The sequence below is a fragment of the Leptonotus elevatus genome, chromosome 8 (genome assembly GCF_054856555.1).
Source record: "Leptonotus elevatus isolate MCC_2025b chromosome 8, RoL_Lele_1.0, whole genome shotgun sequence".
Classification (NCBI taxonomy): Eukaryota; Metazoa; Chordata; class Actinopteri; order Syngnathiformes; family Syngnathidae; genus Leptonotus; species Leptonotus elevatus.
This window is the reverse complement of record NC_141246.1, coordinates 4,095,671-4,114,926: the sequence shown is the minus strand read 5'-3', so window position 1 is coordinate 4,114,926 and position 19,256 is coordinate 4,095,671. Positions and strand designations below refer to the sequence as shown.

Here is a 19,256-nt window from a genome sequence, read left to right as displayed (position 1 = left end):
TCCAGTTGTTGGGATAGAATCGTGAGCGCAACCGATGGTGGTAAAACCACACACGCATGAACGTGTAACTCAAACAAACACAAAACAGTGCATGGTCTAACCTGATATCTTTGTCTTTTAGCGTTTTCTGTGAGGATCGCCTGATGCCTTCCCAGCGTTCCTGGTCCTTGCTGCTGCACTCAAGCAGCGGTGGTGCCATGACAAACCGATGCACCTTGGGCACCGCGGGGCCCCGAGGAGCCCGTCGGGAGGCCAGGTCATCTTTGCGAATGTCCGGCACCTTCTGGCCCTCCGCCTCACCCTCGCAGTCACCGTCCAAGGATGAGTCCCAAGCGGATTTTTGCGAGCTCAAAAAGTCGTTATCGCGGCGAAGGATGATATTGGGAGAAGCTGGCCTCTCCGGGGTGGGGGAGGTGGCGGAGGAGGAGGAATGACTGAGTTGAAGACGGGACGGCAACAAGTTCATTGCAGGAATGCCAAGAGGGCCGCGGTGACGATCCACGATGCCAAGCGTTAGTGACGTGCATGGGTTTAATTTGGCCCCCACGAGACCATTAGTCCATCCAGATGACTCGAAAACCAAAACGAAGACCTCCTCCGAGGAAACCTCATCATACTCGGAATGGGCATACCAAAAACCTCCATCGATCCCAGACATTAGAAAGTTAATATTAGGTATTAAGTAAATACTACCTCAACAAAAGACTAACTCCCTGACTAACTGATTGACTAACTGGCATTGTTCAATCAAGTCCTAACTAACTAGTCAGGTGTTTTCTAGCTAACTAACTAACTAACTAATCAGGTGTTTTCTAGCTAGCTAGCTAACTAACTAACAAACTAACTAACTTAAAGTACTTTGATTCTGGTTAGTTAGCAGGTAAGCAAGCAACTAACAGGAAACTAAAGTTAGATGTAAGTTAGCTACATAGCTTAATAGTTATGTTGTTGTTTTGTATCTTTGCTAGATAAATAGCTAACTAACTAACTAACTAACTCATTGAATTTGATTGTGGTTAGTTGGCTAGATAATGAAGACGCAAGCTTTAGACTATACTTTATTTACTGTTGCTACTGCCAGTACAATTAACTAAATTAGATTTTGGTTTATTAACTAACTTGATTGTTGTTCCCTAACTAACTAACTGACTGACTGACTGACTGACTGACTGACTGACTGACTAACTGACTAACTGACTAACTGACTAACTGACTAACTGACTAACTCACCCTCCAGCTATGGCTTGCTAACTTTACATATGTGTAAAAGAAGCGTAATAAATAAATGAATAACCAATCGATAATCGATGGGGTGATTGATGCAGTACATTTCTTTTGAATGCCAACCTTTGCCACAAACAATGAGTCAGCACTTCTCAAGCAGTTAGTCGTTGGCCAACACCGCCACCACAGCACCAGACAATCAACGAATCAGATTAATCAACTCATCGCTTTGAACCAGAAGCAAGAGTTCCACGACCAATCACAACTCAGTAGACAAGCTCACAAGCGCTAACCTTCCGTAGCGAATGGCAGCAGGAATCACTTTGATGCTTGCCTTCTCCAACCTCTGCAGCCTGCTCCGCTCACACACTTCCTTTTCACCCTGGTGGTCCGGCGCCCAGGTCACGGTCTTTGGGTTCTTTTTGCCCTCAGCGGGACTGTTCGATGCTACATTAGGCAAGCTCGGGTTTACTTGAAAATGTTTCTAAAGTGTCATTACCTGCGCTGCTCTCCATCCTCGGCGTGAGGTCTGCGCTTGGCGTTCAGGACGTAGAAGCCGGCGTTGCTTCGGTTGGGCAGGAACTGGTTGAAAACAACGGGGGTCCGCGCTTCGCCGCTGGTCGCACGCCGGGCCGACATGTCGTCCTTTTGCACGTCGGGCTTCCTGCCGCCGTCTGCCTCCGGGTCGCCGTCCCTTCCTGGCGTTAAGGTCATCAGAGAGTTAAGAACGTCCAGCTGTTTGTTAGTTAGTAGGCAACATCCTGGCTACCTAATGATCATTAACTACCCAGCTAACTACAATAATGTTGCCAGATTGCTAGCTGGTGTTTGCAAACAACAACTATAATCATATTTGCTTTACTTTGACAGAAATTAAAATTGAGGATGAGATAATGGTCATCTTGCCATGTACATAAACAAAATATTCATAGATTTCCGAGATAGGATTGTCTCAAATCACAGATCGAAGGCAGTTGTGAATACTTTCAGGATACACAGGATGCTGCATCTGGGACACACACACACATGTGCATGACGACACGCACAGCTGTCCACGTGGCACAACAAGGTTAAACCCCCCCGTTTGACATGCTTGAGTCTATTATTGGAACTTAAATTGATGTGCTCTGAGAAAGAAGAAGGACGTGTCAGCAGCCACATCTTATGAATCATTTTAATATTTCTAGTGGTCACGAACCTTCTGTGTTGCCTCGGTTGACCACATCGGGAGAAGGGCTGTGCTGCGAACGTGAGCCAAACGAGTCCAAACTGTCAATAAAACAAAAGACTGTTAACAACACGAATGAATTGTCTTATTGTTGGACTTGACAATCGAGCTACAAATGTGGAGAAGTCGAAGAAGGACCCCTTTTGTGAGTCTGCTTGAGAAGAAAGTCAGTTTTCGTACATGTTGCATTCTATAAAACTGGGAAATTTCAGACTGCTGACAAGAAGATTATATATTAAATACAATATCTGTATTGAGTGGTTTCCATCCTATTCTGCTTGGAAGTTGATGTGTACATATATTACTGTATTTGGTCAACTGTAAAGCAAAAAAAGAATGCAAACTATTGGCTAACCTCCTACCTAGATAACTACCAACCTAACTACCTAATTAACTTTGATTGTGGCGAGCTAGTTAGCTAGCTAACTAACTGATTTTGATTGTGGCTAGTTAGCAAACTTGCAAGTGTTCACAAATTAAAAGACCAACTACTTGGCTGGCAAACTGCTATCCAAGTAGGACAACCAACGAGCTAACTAACTGAACAGGTACCTGCAACATAAAACTACCTACTTAATTCACTAATAAATGTCAAAAATAACCAAGCCAACTAGTTAGCTACTGTTTACTAACTAACTAACTATGATATCAGTTAACTAGCTAGCTGTCTAGCTAGTGTTAACAATCAAACTAACTCATTACCCACCTTTGTAAATAGCTAACTAGCTACCTAACTAAATAACTATTTATATGAATTTGATAGAGGTTACCAGTAATTAGTCAACACTAGGCAGCTAGCTACCTAACAAACTCACCGGCTGACTTTAAGTTAGTTAGCTAACTGCTGAACTCGTTTTTGCATACTAACTGACTAACCGGCCATTTAGCTGACTTTGACAGCGGCTCGTTAGTAAACTGGCAAACTAACTACCTAGCCACCGGCTAACAAACTCACTAACTAGCCAGCTAGCTAAATACAAAACAATGTTAACCAACCCACCGGCCTATACAACTAACTTTGACTGTGATTAGCTAACGATATCACCAATGTCACATTAAACTAACTACCTACCTAACTCGTTTTGATTGTGGCTAGTTAGTGAACACATGCTAACATATTGCGTATCGTACTGTGGGGTCAAGAAAATTGGGAAATAACAAGACTCCAGATTAGGAATCAATATGGCAATTATTAAAATTATTAAACTAACTTTGACTGTGATTAGCTAACAATATCACCAATGGCACATTAAACTAACTACCTACCTAACTCGTTTTGATTGTGGCTAGCTAGTGAACACATGCTAACATATAGCATATCGTACTGTGTGGTCAAGAAAATTAGGAAATGTCAAGACTTCAGATTAGGAATCAAAATAGCAATTATTTAAGGCTGCTATAAAATTAAAAAACTTTTTTTTTTTTGCATCCTTGTTATTGTTGTCCTGTTGTTATCGCGACATGATCCACACACAACAGTTGTGTGTTGCCTGACCTGTCCAGAGAGTTGTCCCGAGTGTGTCTGGGCGGCGACAGTGACTCGCTGCGCTCCGAGTCCCAGCAGTCGTAACCGCTGTCTCGAACGCTGCGCTTCTGCGAGCCGTCAGCTGCCTCCTCGCTGTCCTGCACACGCAGGAACAGAACAGGCCAAAAGGGCAAGTCAGTATATCAATGGAACCTCGATTCTTAGTTTGGGCATATATTCGTAGATTGAATCGGATAAGTGCATAAGTCCATTTGGTCTCCCCGAAACAGGGGAGAAACTAAACAAAAGAATGTCTTCTTCTGACAAGAACAAAAATCAACCCCCGCACACCCTCCCTGGCTATTCTGTGTCCATCGAACCATCCTTCCTTCCCCCACTCACCGCCTTCATGTTTGCCAGCAGACCCTCAAATTCCTTGAGGTCGAGCGTGGGTCCGCTGTAGGAGGCGCAGCCGCCGGCCGCTTTGCCCAGCCAGAACACGGTGTTGAGCACCTGCAAGACGCAACCCAGGGGTTAGACGAGAAACGTAATGGTTACAAAGCGAGGGAAAACACGCAACTCACGTTTTTCAGTTTGCGGCTGCAATCGGAGTCCCTGATGGGAAGAGGAGATTATTAAACACTATTATTACAGTCATTTTGTTACTGGAAATAAATGTGTATTTATTGACTTGAGGTTGGCTCGGATGGAGGTGTCCTGGAGGTCTCCTGGGTCAAACAGCTGCGAACCTTTCAGGCCAAGTTCCTCGCAGCCCCGCAGGAAGACTGACAGGTTATCCTAAAGGAGGACAAACAAGTTTTTTTTTTTTTCCTCCTTAAAGCAATTTAAACCATACAAGCAAACAGGATATATTTTCTAGTTTTATGACGGATGGAGGGAAGGTTTGGAAAGAAGGTTTAGAGCTAAATAAAATCATAAATCACTCAGGCCCTATTCATATTTACATTTTTCTTTAGTATCCTTTTTATGATGTTTGATATGGCATCCTTTCTGTCGCTTGGTGACTTTGCAACTTATTTTTTTCTCCTTACCAGGCCGGCAATGGGGGTGGGCAGTCTGTTGATCTTCTTGACCAGACCTGGCTTGATTGCACTCAGAAGCCTTGGGGGGGGGGGGGGGGGGGGGGCAACAGATAACCAAGGTTAGAAGGAGGTTGATGTGTGTGCGTGTGATGTTGCCATCCTTGTGATGTCATCATTCTTACTCGCATAACAGGATGCCATTCTCCAGCGCGCTGCGGAAGTCCTTGTCTCCGAAGCTCTTCCCTGTGACCGCCTGCCAGACAGTAAATGGTAGGGGTGGGAATGTTTGAATGTCTCACGATTCGATTCCGATTTTTGGGTCTGTGATTCGATTCGGAATCGATTTTCGATTAAGAACCCTTTTTTATTCAAAATAATTTGATTGACAATGATTTTTGCTTCATTCTATAGATGTGCAAGGAATTGTAATGATCTACTCCAGTCTGATGCGCTAATGCTAATTAGCGCGCTACTCGCGGCACTTTTATCACTCAAAAAAAACGGCTTCACATTGCAAAAAAACAACTTTTATTGAAATAACTTGATCGTGACTTTTTCCTTCTACTCTCTAATGTGGCTACAACTTAACAGTGTATTAGACCGCGTGGAACTACACTGCCCCTCAGTGGCCCAACCGGGTACAACATGAACAGCGCTTCAAATAAAGGCACACACAGACAAAGGGAAGTATAAAACAATTTAAATAAAATTGATTTGGGGACATTTAAAATCGATTCTGAATTGTACTAAATGAGAATCGATTTTTTTGGCCCACCACTAGTAAATGTTACAATTTGTCCTCACTTAAGACTTTTTCATGAAATAATACTTGTTTTTACTTTAACATTATGACTTTTTTCCTTCTTCCTTAGTAAATTACAACGTGCTTAATAATTCCATAGCTTTATGTTTTTGATTTTTTTTCACATAACATTACAAATTATTTTCAAATGATTTATATTTTTTCCCAGTGCTAATACAACTTCCTTCTCATAATATTATAACTATTACAAATAAGAGAATTTTCTTAATTCTCATTCATTTGTGTACAGTATGAAATATGTCAATTTTTCCCTTTTCCGTGCATAACATGACTTTTTCTTGTTACACTTTTTAATCGACTGCATTATAAATGGCAGTTTTTTTTCTTCTTCTCACGGCAGCCTGATGATCTCCATAAAAAGGGGCAAAGGGATCGGCAACCTCAAGTTTTCTTCCATTTTCTCTGCCAATACGACCACACAAACAAATACTTCTTCCCATATGGTCTTAAACGTGCTTCATCTTCTTCCCGCCTCGCTTTGATGATTTATTACGATACTCCCAATCTGCCTTTGTAACGTAGCGCACATGTGCGACGGTGTCAAACGGCAGCCCCTGCATGTACGCAAATCATAAAAATATAACCTATTATGTCCGCCCCCCCCCCCACCCCCTTCTCTTATATAAGTCTTCCAGATGTTTCCCATTGGCGACGCCGTCCTCTTCTCGTCTCTTGTTTTCACGTCTGGCATCGGTCCGCTTGTCCCGCTCACATCTGCTAAGGTTGGTTTGACTCGGGGCCTTTTTGAAACATTTACAGCAGGCTCATGCATTATTGAGTCGGCCACTAGTCAGCGTGCACTTTCGTCGACTTGTGTTTTGTGCGTGGGATGCAGCAGGGAACAAAGTGAAAATGTGGGTGGGGAAATAATGCTCAAGATGAGCTCTGATAGCAGCATTTGGCTGTAAACGACAAAATGTTTCTCTAATGTCAGCCAAAAAACGGGAAGTCGAATCTGAACGTGAATCGTCTGTTTTGCTTTATCTTTGGCTTTGAAAAGAAACACGAATTAAAGAATTTCACCTTGTGCATTTAAACCAACTATAGCTTAGCTTTTCAGTCTGCTAGCTTCATGCTAATTAGCATCTATGTTGCAGCGCAGCATGTACACTGACAATATATGAAATTCATACTCTTTATCCTCTGCGTAGAATGACTACAGTCTAAAAACAGTTGGGTCAAAAGTAACCCAATTATGGATCAAAAATGGACCGATCCACTTTATTTATTCAATTTGACCCAACTTTCTGGGTTGTTTTACATAAAATGACCCAATTTTTTGACCCAAGTAAAGGATCTGACCAATATTTATGAGTTGTTTAACACTAAAAGACCCATTTTTTGACTCAAAGTTGGGTCAAATTGAACCAAGTAAAAGTTTGGTCCATCTTTGACCCATAGTTTGGTTATTTTTAACCCAACTGTTTTTAGAGTGTAATTTTGAGTGCCGTACTGATGAGCTGAGAGAGAAGTTGAGGCGTTTTTAACTCATTCACTGCCATTGACGGCTATAGATGACAAAAATTAATTTGAACTATTTCTATTAGTTTAGCATTTTTTCCCACTTTTGTTTACAAGAGTATGAAAACCTAAAAAAAAATTTACATTTAGAACAGATATAAAATTTGTGATTAATTGTGAGTTAACTAGTGAAGTCTTGCGATTAATTACGAAAAAAATGACGCCCCTAATTTTTAATAATCTTTTCTTTTCTTTTTTTAAAAGAAAAAAAGAAAAGGTTAATAAAAATTAGGGGCGTCAGGCGATTACATTTTTTAATTATAATTAATCGCATGACTTCACTAGTTAACTCATGATTAATCACAAATTTTATATCTGTTCTAAATGTACAATAAAAAAATCTAGGTTTTCATACTCTTGTTAACAAAAGTGGGAAAAAATGTTAAACTCATAGAAATAGTTCCAATGAATTTTTGACGTATATAGCCGTCAATGGCAGTGAATGAGTTAATTAACTTCACTTGAGTTCTAGGCAGATCATCGCCTGCTGCATCCACATAGCACTGCATGCAGCAGCCAATCATATAGCAGCTTTTGGGATTCATAACACCTAAATGAATAATAGGTACAGTATGTCTTATACTGCCCCCAGGTGGCCGAGACGGGCATACCCGAAAACTGATTTGTCAGCAGGGTTACTGAAGCTTTCGTGCGAGATTAAAGCCTCAAATCTACACGCATCTGGATGATAGAAATAATCCCTTTGTTGTCTTTGCTGATCCGCACGCAACACTTGCGTCAGCACAAATTTTCAACCCAGAAAGCGTGACGGTGCAGGGTACACCAAATGTACGTCATATTGGTACCATAACCTACTAAGGGTACTGTCTAGATCAAGGATAGGCGACGTAATGAAAAAATATATATATTCCCTATTACTTATCTGATTCAATTTGTAATGACACCATTCACCACTAGATGGCAGTGTTACTTATACTTATTACACTTCCAACTGTTCATTTATATTAGAGAAGAAGAACATAGATGCTCTCAGCCATGTTTGCTTTTGTGACATTTTAGAGTCAGTCAGAGTCACTCAAGTTAATGGAGAGCAAGGTTATTTTTGTTAACAAAAACTAACAAAAAACACTAAAAACCGAAATTCAAAAGCAAACAATTTTGTGAACGAAATAAAATTAAAACTGACTCACTCATCTGAAACGCAAGGTAAGGTTACCATGGTGTTTATTAAATATTGTCCAGAAAAAAAACACGAAAAACTAATACGGAAACTAACTAATACTAAGCATTTTTAAAATAACTAAAACTAATATAAACTAACAGAACCACCCTGAAAACGAATTCAAACTGACCAAATTTAAAAACAAAATTCAAAACGAAATAAAAACGAACTGAAATGAAAATTCCCAAACTATAATAACCCTGATGGAGAGTCATACTTCAAAAAAAATTAAAAAATTTAAAAAAAGTGCCAAGTCACAGTTTCATATTAACACCGTGCAACTTAAATTTAACGTTACTTAAGACACACACACAAATAAATGATGATTAACAACCTCATGACGGTAAAAATACAAAAGTTAACAACAGCAAAGTTTATTTCTCAAGAACTGCTGACAGTTGGTTGAAAGTTGTCCATTTTGTATCTACATTTATGACTATTTATTTCTTTAAACTTCATTCCGTACAACTGCCGGCTCTTTCGAAAGGCATTATCCTCAATCCTAAAACTTGTTTGTACCCTAACATGTCAACCAAAATGTACAGACATGGTCCCCTTTGCCAGTCTGGACCATTTATCTACATTTTCTAACCATAAAAACAGTACTTATTTGTACCTTGGCGGTGAATTGTAAGCCATTGTCGGTTACGTCACAAAAAAGATGTACCTCTTTATGAGACTGACTGGCGGTTATATCCTGTTTCTCTCGGCAAAAAGTCAGATGGGAAAAAAATCCAGCATAGCCTCAATCCAAATGAGGACAATCGCTACAAAAAATTTAATAAAATAAAAAAGGAAACATGGATTGGTGAAAATCAAGCATAATAACATAAGCTTGTCATACTGTGCAATACAGCGGCGCACAAGACGCAAGTAAATGCGACTTTGGCCTACTTCCGCCGTTGCCCCGTACACGCGCGCACGCACGCACGGGTTTAAATGGTAGCTGCTGCTGCTGCCATTCAACACGTCACAGCGGAGCAATTCGCTCATGAGGGCCGCAGGGGCTCGGATTTCGGCGGCTGGCGCTGAAATACCCTCGAGACCTGTCGCTTGGTTTCTGTGGCTTGACGTTATACTCCATGGCCGCGTTACGCACGCGCGCGCGCGCGCCCCATTTCCAGCAAATATTGGTTCAGTTTTGATGTGGTATGCAACTTCTTCAGATTCCTTTGTTTTAAAAAAAAAAATGTTCAAGGGTAACAAATAGCTAAAGAAAAAATGTCCGTTCTTTGCCTCAGGCCAATGTGTGCGCGCGACCATTCTTTCGCATAAAGCTTCCCTCAGTGTTGATGTTGTTTGTTTTGTTTTTCTGTTTGCAGACCCCCCTCGTGCTGTCTGGGGCTCGGTAAATCTGCCACCAAGGACAGCCGCAAACATCTGGCGCGCACGTTGTGCTGCGTTTGGGTGTGTATGGCATTACGTGGATTTGTAGGGTGACCCGACCTCCGACTCCCCTTTACACACAGTCAGTCAGTTAACATTTTCGTGATGACTTTATGTTGTTAAAAAAAAAAAAAAAATGCAAATGATTCAAAACAAACAAAATTACACCGGCAAATACTATGCAAAAACACGCTGTTTTTAACTACAAAATGACAAAAAAAATACTAATCAACTACTTCCGTTTGAAGACAATAATAAAACTATGTGGCAAAGTAGGGCAATGACCCACCAGATCCAGCAAATGGAGCCATAATGAAAAAAAGCTTGCTGTCCGTGGCGGTTGTCACTTACTTTGTAATGCACTTTAACACCACCTACAGGTCTGGGGTGGAACTGCATCACCCTGCAATTTATGATTAGCATCAAATATGTTTCGGATTGTTTGACCAAACTCCGGGTGGGTGTCACAAGGCGCCAGACTGACACCTGAGAGTCTGCCCATGCCGTGTTGCCGTGGTGACCGCTGTCACTCAACCTAGGCGTGTCTAACACGCACACACATTTAGAATACCGTTACATAGCCCATACACTGAGTCATTGCCACCTGTGAGATTGTAAAAAAAAATAAAACAGAAGCACTGCAAATAGAAGCAGCCTGGACCGCGCTGAAAATAAACCTGCACAATTCCCAAGCAGAAAACAACAAAGCGGCACAACAGGAGACATTCACTTCAACTGGAGCGCCTCTTCACTAATGTACACAGTAATCATGCCGGCCCGCGATGGGACCGGGTGCGTTAGATATTGACGAAACTGTTTTCAGTGAAAGCAGTAGCGTACGCATGTATGGTTTCAAAAGGAACTAGTTTTGTCGCTGCTATTCTTTCAGCCCTTAAACCAACTGAAGTTGGTTACAGACAAAAGTTGACTAAATAAAATACCTAAACAAGATGGCTGACATAGCTGAGATCAAACATGAAACTGCCAAAACGACACTTATTAATTTCTACATTCTACTCATCACACTTCTGATTAAAGTTAAAATTTTCATTTACCTTACTCTTTAGGGTAAACGACATTCCTGTCAGACTGTTAGCTTATACCTGAGCAAGATGGCCGATGTAGCCAGGGATGTGGCAAGGTTCCCTTTCAGAAGTTTACCAATCAGCTTTTTGCCATAACAAACAGCGTTTCTGTATAGATTTCAATAAATACCTGCCCAAGATGGCCGACGAAGACGCCACAGATCAAACTACCAACAGCATGCTTTCGTTTCAGCATTTAATCCATCACAGTCCCCGTCTGTTTTTCAAACGGGGTTCTAACTCTATGTTGGAAATGTATGTATAACAAGCCTGTAGTTTACTAAATACCTGACCAAGATGTCCGACTAGTTTACTGGTGAAACTATGTCACTTTTCTGATGTTATTCCTCAATGCCAGAACAAACCACAGTTGTACTAAATAGATTAACAAGATGGCCAATGTGCACTGTACACAAGTATTATTTATATATATTATCTTAACAGTAAAAACAATGCACTTTTTGGCATGTTAAACTCTGGTAACCGATTAATGCCAGTGAAGTGTACCAACTGAGATTAGATTGCCAGTGTTGGTATCATCTACGAACTACTACTAATTTGTATCGAGGAGAAACTACTGTAAATATTAGTTTGAACAAAATAGGTCATAACTGCTGTGGCGATTATGATTCACCACTCATCTTTATAAATATATATTTATATCGTGAGCATGAGAGCAGATGATGCACTTGATAATCTCATCCCATCATCGTCATCATCATCGAATGCTGCTGGTGCGTGAACGTTGGCCCGGTTTCATCACCATGGCAACCATCGTGGAATAAAGAGGCGTTCCTGCTCACGGCGTGGAATAAACACGCAGTAAAAAAAAAACAAAAAAAACACGAGTCAGTTTAATCCGCGTGGGAGTCGTTTTCATTAGATAACTGAGTGCTGTTAGGATGACAACTTTTCGTGTTGTAACCCGACACATACACTCACTCGCCCCCCACGGAACAGGTGACGGTGCACCGGTGCAGTGGGTATTTATTTATATCCACTATCCAGCCGAGCCCCGCCGCCCCATAACCACCACCTCCCCACTCCCTCCCCAAGTCCCCCCAACGACGGCGAGTGCTGAGTCCGCTTACCTCGATCCATTTCTGTGCCTCCAGGCAGGCGGGCTCCGGGCGGCTCGCCTCCGCCGACTGCGGCCGGACGTCGCAACCCGCAGGCGGGCTGGCCATCGCCAGGCAGGCAGGCCGAACCGTGTGTGGGACCCTCGGTGATGGACACTCGCGTAGTGTTGTGCTGCAGCTCCCGGCAACGTTTATCTTGCGCCACGCCACGCGCCTCCCGCGACGACCCACCACGAAGCCACCCAAAAACAGAATGCGTGAACTACGCAGGAGGCGTGTGCGCGCGCGCTCGGCAGTGGACGATGTCGTCCGCGCGCGCGATGAGGCGGACACGCGCACGCAGGAATCTGCCCCGTGCGGGGAGGAGGGAGTATACCATGAGTCCCGTTATTTCACAGTTCAAGTACCACATTCATGATGAATAACTTCGACTAGAAAGCAAACTTGTATTATGCAGTAAAGTGATAACTTAATTTAGGGCCTACCTGACCAAGATGGCCGCTGTATATAACAGAGTTCTTGTGAGCACTGATGAAAAATATCTAGGGTGACATTGAGTCAGCGAAAAGCAAAAAACCGTGTATAATTTGTGCTCGTTATGAAGGGATTGGGGGTGGGGGACTCTTCAACGAAAAACAAAAAACAAAAAACACGGAATTTGGCCCCATCATTTTTGTCAAGGCCTGCTTCACTACCTAAGTCTTCCTTTTTTTGTTTTATGAAAAAGGTCACTCTAAAAAGAAAAGGCCAGTGTACTGGCAACCTTGATTGAACCACTGTACATTTGTAAGGCCCATTAATAGCAAATTTAAGGAGTAGGTGTCACTAACATTTAATTAGGTGCGAGAGAGTATTTTGATGGTGTTTGGCTATTTTTGAGTAATCTTTTTTTTTTTTTTTAATGACAACTGATTGATGAATGTACGTTGACAGTTTACGAAACCCTTTGTCTTCGATAGATATCAAAAGTAGTGTTTGTGCTTTAGCATCACAGTGTTAACTGTTTGTATAATCACTTGAACCACTATCACACATCAAAAGCATTTTATTTGTGTCAGTAACAGCCACTCGGACAGTGCAAAAAAAACAAAACACTGCAACACACGCACACAACGCCAAATGTGCAAAATAAAGTAAACTAAGCAAATTTATTGCACTCTTCAAATTGGGTCCACTATGTGAATCGCATTCTTAAAGCTACATTTAGGCTGTGAGGAACATCAGATCAACCAATTAGCAGCAAGAGGCATCGAAATAGTAAAAAAAAGACGTTTTTTTTCTTTTCACCACAGCCCCCAATTTGCATTCTCATTGGTCCGCAAAGCATTCAAGCGTAACAAAATACGTACAAAGAGACAAGTGCTTGTGCAGAGAAAGAAAAACAGCAGTGGGATTCGCGTGTTCACATCTAAGAAGGAAAAGATGGTTTCTGCTCATCTTGAACAGTTGTGCTAACAGTGCTGCGGGAACACAATACTTGCTTGACAGTGCCCGGAAAATGTGGATAAATGTGTTTGCAGTCTACATTTTGCCCCGGTCGGGGATTTAACCACGACACAGAGCCACGGCAGAGAAGCGAACTTCGCCGAGTCCTCGCTCCACAAAGCCTCGGCACACTTTGGCAGCATCCTGGATGCAAAAATGGTGGGAGGAAATCAAGGTTAGAAACGTTAAGAGGGACTTGACCTCGACTTCTAATGGAAGGCTGCAAGGGCCGCATTGAAAATAGACTTGACTTTAATTTATTAAACTGAAATCAAGTGAGCAATTCTACATGGTTTATTTTTTCAAAGAAAAAAAAGAAAAGAAAAAAGCTACATACCACCTTTCTGTTCAAGGCAAATAGTTTAGGATTTAAGATTTTGGTGTGGCCTTGGCATTGTATCCACTAGACTTGATCCACCCCCACAATTAACACAGGAAGTAGCGTGCCATTTATCTTCCTACAGCTTAAAGAAAGTTAAGAGACTTTTTCCATCCCATTCGAAACTTAAATCAAAGACCAACATGGCAATGTCCCATCTTGTTGAAAATTGCCACACGCATCTGCTCTTAAGAGTCAAGAATAAAACCATATCACCGTTATTTTGGTTCTGCTATCATGATGTTATTACCAGATTAATTTGGTATTTTTATTTTTTTTTAGAACAATGTAAATTAATTTTGCGATTTGAGACCATTTAAAATATTTTTTTAAAAATCTACTCATGTAGCTGCATTTAAAACCTTGATCTCAGACATTTTAGTGCCAATTTGTGCGTTGTTTAAGACTTCAAGGGTCCATGAGACTTTTGTGCTTCTACTGGTTCCAATGCAAAGCCATCATGTTTTGGGACTTTGCATTCTAAATGGAAGATCATTCAGAAAGAAATCTAATTTTCATACCGTTACAAGAGTCTCATCTTTGGTGGCTCCGTGGTTCAGGGGGCCGTTCATCTTCCCGTCTTAACAGCAAAAGACACAGTTAAGATTTTTTTTTTTTTTTTTTTTTAAACACAAATCAAAAGTGTGGCATTTCCTCAAAAGCGGCATGCTTTGTCTACAAATTATTTTATAAACAGCTTTACAGGTGCTGTGACTACCCCACGTTAGAGAGTCAAGATCTACCAGCAACCGAGAATGCCATTTGATGAAATGCAAAAAGTATAAGAAGTCATAATTCCCCTCACCAAATTCAAGGAGTTGTCCATTCACATTGACAAAGGCAATAAAGTGGAAGTTGACCTTATCTGCTTCTGGCTGTGGAAATTTTGAAAAATACATACGTCATTCTTTCGTCTATTAATGCATCTTTAACTGAAAAAAAAATAAAATAAAAATAAAAAAATAATAATAATTATATCAACTTACCCTACATTGACCCTGTGCAGCAACCTCATTGTGAGCATCATGGATTGCCTGGACAAATGATTTTACTGTTAAAACACTACACAAGACATGGCTTGTATCAAAAACTATTATGGATTTTAGAAAAATCTGAGGTGGGGGGGAAATGTTGCTGCAGTGTATGGTGGTCTGTGGGTCCCCCAAGTGGGCATTGAGCGCATGTACATGTGTAAACATGACCAGACATGATGCATTTTACACCAAGTGCTCCAGAAATCAAACAGGCTGTTCAGTACTGCCATCTGGCGGTCGATGAGGGACAAAATAGAAACAAAACTGAAATACTTAAGTCTTCAAATATCACCATGATGACCAACATTGAAATGCAGTGGGCTCAATTTAATCAAGAGAGAAAATAGTTTTGACTAAAAAGCAGATTAAATATTTTAAGGCACTGTAAATCACAGTTTGAATACTAACACTAAACTTAAAGGTAAACCAGATTTAATTGGTGTATTGCACATTAAATAAATTAAAAAAAAATATATATATATATACACATGGTTACTTTTAGTTCAAATGAACTGTACGTATTGTACATGAAAAGTAAATATGTACTGTGCTGGCTTCAAAAAACATGGCTGCAAGCATCATTCTTCCATGACCCTAACCTTATTCTTGTCCAGATGTTTAGCACGCTCATCAGCAGACATCTTGGCAGTTTCATCCAGAAATTTCTTCAACACAGAAGCACTCTCTGAGAACAAAAATACAAGATTAGATTATTGTTTTAAACTACATTCAAGTTTTGTTATCTTTCGTTAGAGATGATACTTCCTTTATTTCCTATAGCAACTGGGGTGGACGTGTTAAGCAATGATTGCTTTTTTTAATGGGGCGTTTAAGCACAAATAAATCCAGAATATTACCAAAGGTCAGTTTGCTTTGGTTGTTTCCCAGCGCATGCAGCAGGGCGATGGTGCCGCAGGAATTGGTTGCCGTCTGCTTCAGGAAGTAAGCATCCGAGCTCCGCATCACTTTGTCCGCCTGCTTTTGTCTGAAAGAGTCATGCTGAGACACATACAGTACAAACGATAAACAACGCTTGACAATGGCAAAAATTACATGTTCTACAACCCAATAACCTCTGTTTCAATTGCCTATTATAAAACATGATATCATGGGGTGGGCAGAAACAATTTCAAGAATTAAATAAATATTTAAGTTTCCATGTAGTGTTTATACAGAAGTGCATTTTTGTTCTTCTATGGAGGCAACACACTACATTGATATGCGCATGAAAATAAATCTCTTACCAGATACATCAAGCATTAAATCCATATTGAATCTAACTGAATCACAACCTAAATAATTAAAATTGAATTAAAATGTAAAAAATAAATAAATAATCAAAATCAAATTGTGAGATTCTCAATTGATATCTTAACAAAGATTAATTTTTGAACAAATGAAGTCAAGTTGGCTAATTTCCTGCAGCACTCAGGATGATGGTATACATTTGTGAAAAATTATGAAAATTATCTAAAAATGAGTGGTCCAAATACACGTAAAAGTACGTTCAAACTATAAATAATAAATATAAAAACCAGGCATAAAAGAAACTTCACAAAATATATATATAGTATTTTTTTGTGTTCGCTTGACTTTTTTTGTTACCATTTTAAATAATCTGCAAGTCATTTATTTTTTCCCCCTAATGTGAGATTTAAATTAAATGTAAGAGTTTTCAGGTTAATTTAGGGCAGGGATGTCAAACTTATTGCACCTGAAACTATACAAATAAACATAATACACACAATGACAATTGGCTTTGAAATCTCAAGTCAAGAATAATACTTTTTTTTTTTCTCAATCATTGTCCAAGTTATTGTAATAACATAAGATAATGCTTGTTATTTATTACATATAACGGTTTGCAATTTTGGTACAGATTTTAGTAAGCATCATGGGAGTTCATGTGCTTGATTTGCTTTCATGGCCCACATAAGATGATGTGGTGGGCCATATCTGGCCCCTGGGCCTCGAGTTTGATACCAGTGATTTAGGGTTTAGAGTACTAACAAAACAATTTTTTGGTGTGTGTGGGGGGTGGGGGGGCATCCATTGTGTCCAGGCTTGGCTCCTAAGCCCCTTTGGTCCCTAAATCAGCTGATGACTCATCTCCATTACAATCAGCATCCGCCACCTCTGCAAGCTCAGCATCACCACACCCCAGAGGTATGCGGCCTGGATGGATCCCTGCCACACCCAAACATTGTTCTCTCTCTCTCTCTCCCCCCCACCCCAAAAAAAATAATAATACAGTCAACAATTCAGTCCTCGATTCATTTCCCTCCTAAATTACCTCTTTAGTGATGGGAAAGAGCAGCATGAGGGCACAACACGGTTTCGGGACGGCAGACAGCTGCTCGGCCTCCAAGCCGAGAACGTCCACGAAACGCCAGCCGTCACTCACGCCGACTTTGGTCATCAACTGGTGAAAAGAAAGCACAAAAAAAAAATCGACATTACTAGCCATGCAGAGGCGAGATGAGCTGCTTTGTGGGGAGATGCTAGTGGTACAGACAGACCACACCCATAATTAGCCGAGAAGCTAACAGTGCCACGAGGGAAGATGCTGTCAAGTCACACTTTTTATTTTTTTTAACCATTTTACACCACAAAACTGTTGTACTGTCGTTGTGACGTCGACGAATGGGTTCCATTGTTGCTAAATTGACGTCCTGAGAGCGTTAGTCAAAACTCACCGTTCAATTAACGCCATGACTCAGCGTCTGAGTTTTTTTTTTTTTTTTTTTGTTCTTTAAGTCTAGTTACCCACCTTGTTCAGCACCTGTAAGCATAACACAACACAACACACAGACACACAAACCATCAAATTAGCAGACTGGCGCCTTGAATGAGTCAAATAAAGGTGGTCGCGGTTATTTTAATTTACCTCAGGGTTGATTTCCATCGGAGTCCACTCCATGTTGGCAACGTTTTATCGACGTTTAGTTCGAGATAACTTTTAATATTTTTCCGGCGTTGACAGATTCGGTGCTATTTAAAAGACAGGGGTCGTACCATTCGAGAGAATTCCGGAGGGGTGGGCTCACACCAACTGTCCGGTTTATCTCGACCGTGTCCGTCTCTGGTTGCTTTAATTTACGGTTTTGTTTTAATTTATAACACATGAAGACGATGAGTGACAGTAAAAAAAAAGAGCGAAAATGATTTTGAGTAATTGATGCCAGATTAAACCGGTGAAGCGACATTCTTTCCAGAAAGATGTGACGTGCCAATCAAAACCAATCACAAAATGGCTTGGACAGCTAGTTTGACTTGCACTCCACTAAAGTTCAACAAAGCAGTAGCCCAAAAATGACTTTACGACTCAAATAAAACGTAGTCTTTTTATTGAAGCACTTAAAAAAAAAATCTGAGCATAAATGTAAAATCTGAATTTTATAATGAATAATAAAAAAAAATAAAAAAATTAACTGAGATTTTATTTCAAGTACATAGCCTACTTCTCAATAAGGCATAAAAGAAGAAGTCTGAGTGCAGAGTTTTGTTTTGTAGAAATGTACAATGTGCACACAAAGTAAAAAGCATAAAACAAGACTGTGAAAACACTGCAGATGTGTGTGTGTGTGTGTCTGTATTTTATTGCTGTGATCGATTAACCAAACAATATTTTTTTCCATGGCATTTGATCAAATTCAGACACAATTACAATTTCCAATAGACACATTAATTTACTGTGCATGCCAGGTTTGCCAAGAGCAGACAGTTGTATCAGACTGATTGTCCATCTTTGTGTGCAAGTCTTGCCAAGACAATAAACATGTGAAAGGAAATCCACCTCGTCCCTCCATTAGATATTAATGATGAAAGAGGCAGTGGAAATAGACTACGCTGTACGCTATGCTACACAAACAGTACCATTTGTTTTATGTTCAGTAAATGATGATCTTATGGTTGTTGAACTGCGATAAAGTGAAACTGCAAAAAGTGAACCGCAGTATGGCAATTAGGAACAATTGTATTGCTCACTTGTAAATGAGACAATACAGACCCGTGGCATTTGCCAGTTGTTGCAAAGTCGCGACCCACTCAAAACAAAGATCAAGTTGTTTTTGTTTTGTTTTTAAAGATAGCTCATGATAACACTTGTAGAGTACAATATATTCTCAAAAAACATTTTTGTGTTTTATGTACCGCCAAAAGCATATTGCTTACTAGCCAGAGGCTGAGCTGGACTATTCGTGAATGGAGTAAATTAGTGGCTAAAGTGCAAAACTGCTCTCCTGTCACTTAATATGTTCCATTTGGGAACATATGTCGTGTAAAAATCCAAATAAGAATATATGCCTTTTTTCTTTTTTTT

The 19,256-nt window shown here is 40.4% G+C and overlaps 2 protein-coding genes across 4 annotated transcripts in view; both read right to left on the bottom strand.

The window, feature by feature from the left end:
* The window catches only part of LOC147169311 (LIM and calponin homology domains-containing protein 1-like), a 31,198-nt gene extending 18,847 nt beyond the window's left edge, over window positions 1-12,351 (bottom strand). The window contains exons 1-11 of one of the 2 annotated variants that reach the window (XM_086081771.1): window positions 12,050-12,351; window positions 5,143-5,213; window positions 4,970-5,039; window positions 4,609-4,715; window positions 4,502-4,532; window positions 4,320-4,430; window positions 3,948-4,075; window positions 2,423-2,493; window positions 1,724-1,922; window positions 1,518-1,661; window positions 102-434 (exon numbers count right to left, since the gene is read on the bottom strand). In XM_086081771.1, the coding sequence (XP_085937897.1) occupies window positions 102-434; window positions 1,518-1,661; window positions 1,724-1,922; window positions 2,423-2,493; window positions 3,948-4,075; window positions 4,320-4,430; window positions 4,502-4,532; window positions 4,609-4,715; window positions 4,970-5,039; window positions 5,143-5,213; window positions 12,050-12,145 (1,361 nt within the window). In that variant the 5' untranslated portion in view covers window positions 12,146-12,351. The remainder of the gene's footprint in view (window positions 1-101; window positions 435-1,517; window positions 1,662-1,723; window positions 1,923-2,422; window positions 2,494-3,947; window positions 4,076-4,319; window positions 4,431-4,501; window positions 4,533-4,608; window positions 4,716-4,969; window positions 5,040-5,142; window positions 5,214-12,049) is intronic. The other variant, XM_086081770.1, reaches the window with a different exon arrangement.
* Window positions 12,352-13,064: 713 nt separating this feature from the next.
* uchl1 (ubiquitin carboxyl-terminal esterase L1 (ubiquitin thiolesterase)) lies at window positions 13,065-17,893 on the bottom strand. 2 transcript variants are annotated; one of them, XM_086081772.1, is made up of 9 exons: window positions 17,823-17,893; window positions 17,706-17,717; window positions 17,229-17,357; window positions 15,793-15,934; window positions 15,535-15,620; window positions 14,888-14,935; window positions 14,707-14,776; window positions 14,423-14,481; window positions 13,065-13,666 (listed from the first exon to the last, which is right to left on the bottom strand). In XM_086081772.1, exons 1-9 carry the CDS (start codon window positions 17,853-17,855, stop codon window positions 13,583-13,585), a joined length of 663 nt encoding a protein of 220 aa, XP_085937898.1. In that variant the 5' UTR covers window positions 17,856-17,893; the 3' UTR covers window positions 13,065-13,582. The 2 variants fall into 2 exon arrangements, with proteins under 2 accessions (XP_085937898.1, XP_085937899.1); XM_086081773.1 differs by lacking the exon at window positions 17,706-17,717 and having other exon boundaries at window positions 17,823-17,888.
* Between the last annotated feature and the right edge of the window lie 1,363 nt (window positions 17,894-19,256).

Coding starts and splice junctions, on each gene's coding strand:
- uchl1 (XM_086081772.1), bottom strand. CDS start 17,855: ATGGAGTGGACTCCGATGGAAATCAACCCTGAG. Junction 14,777..14,887: donor CTGCACAGGGTCAATGTAGG/GTAAGTTGATAT, acceptor AAATTTCCACAG/CCAGAAGCAGATAAGGTCAA. Junction 13,667..14,422: donor AAGATGAGACTCTTGTAACG/GTATGAAAATTA, acceptor TTTTGCATCCAG/GATGCTGCCAAAGTGTGCCG.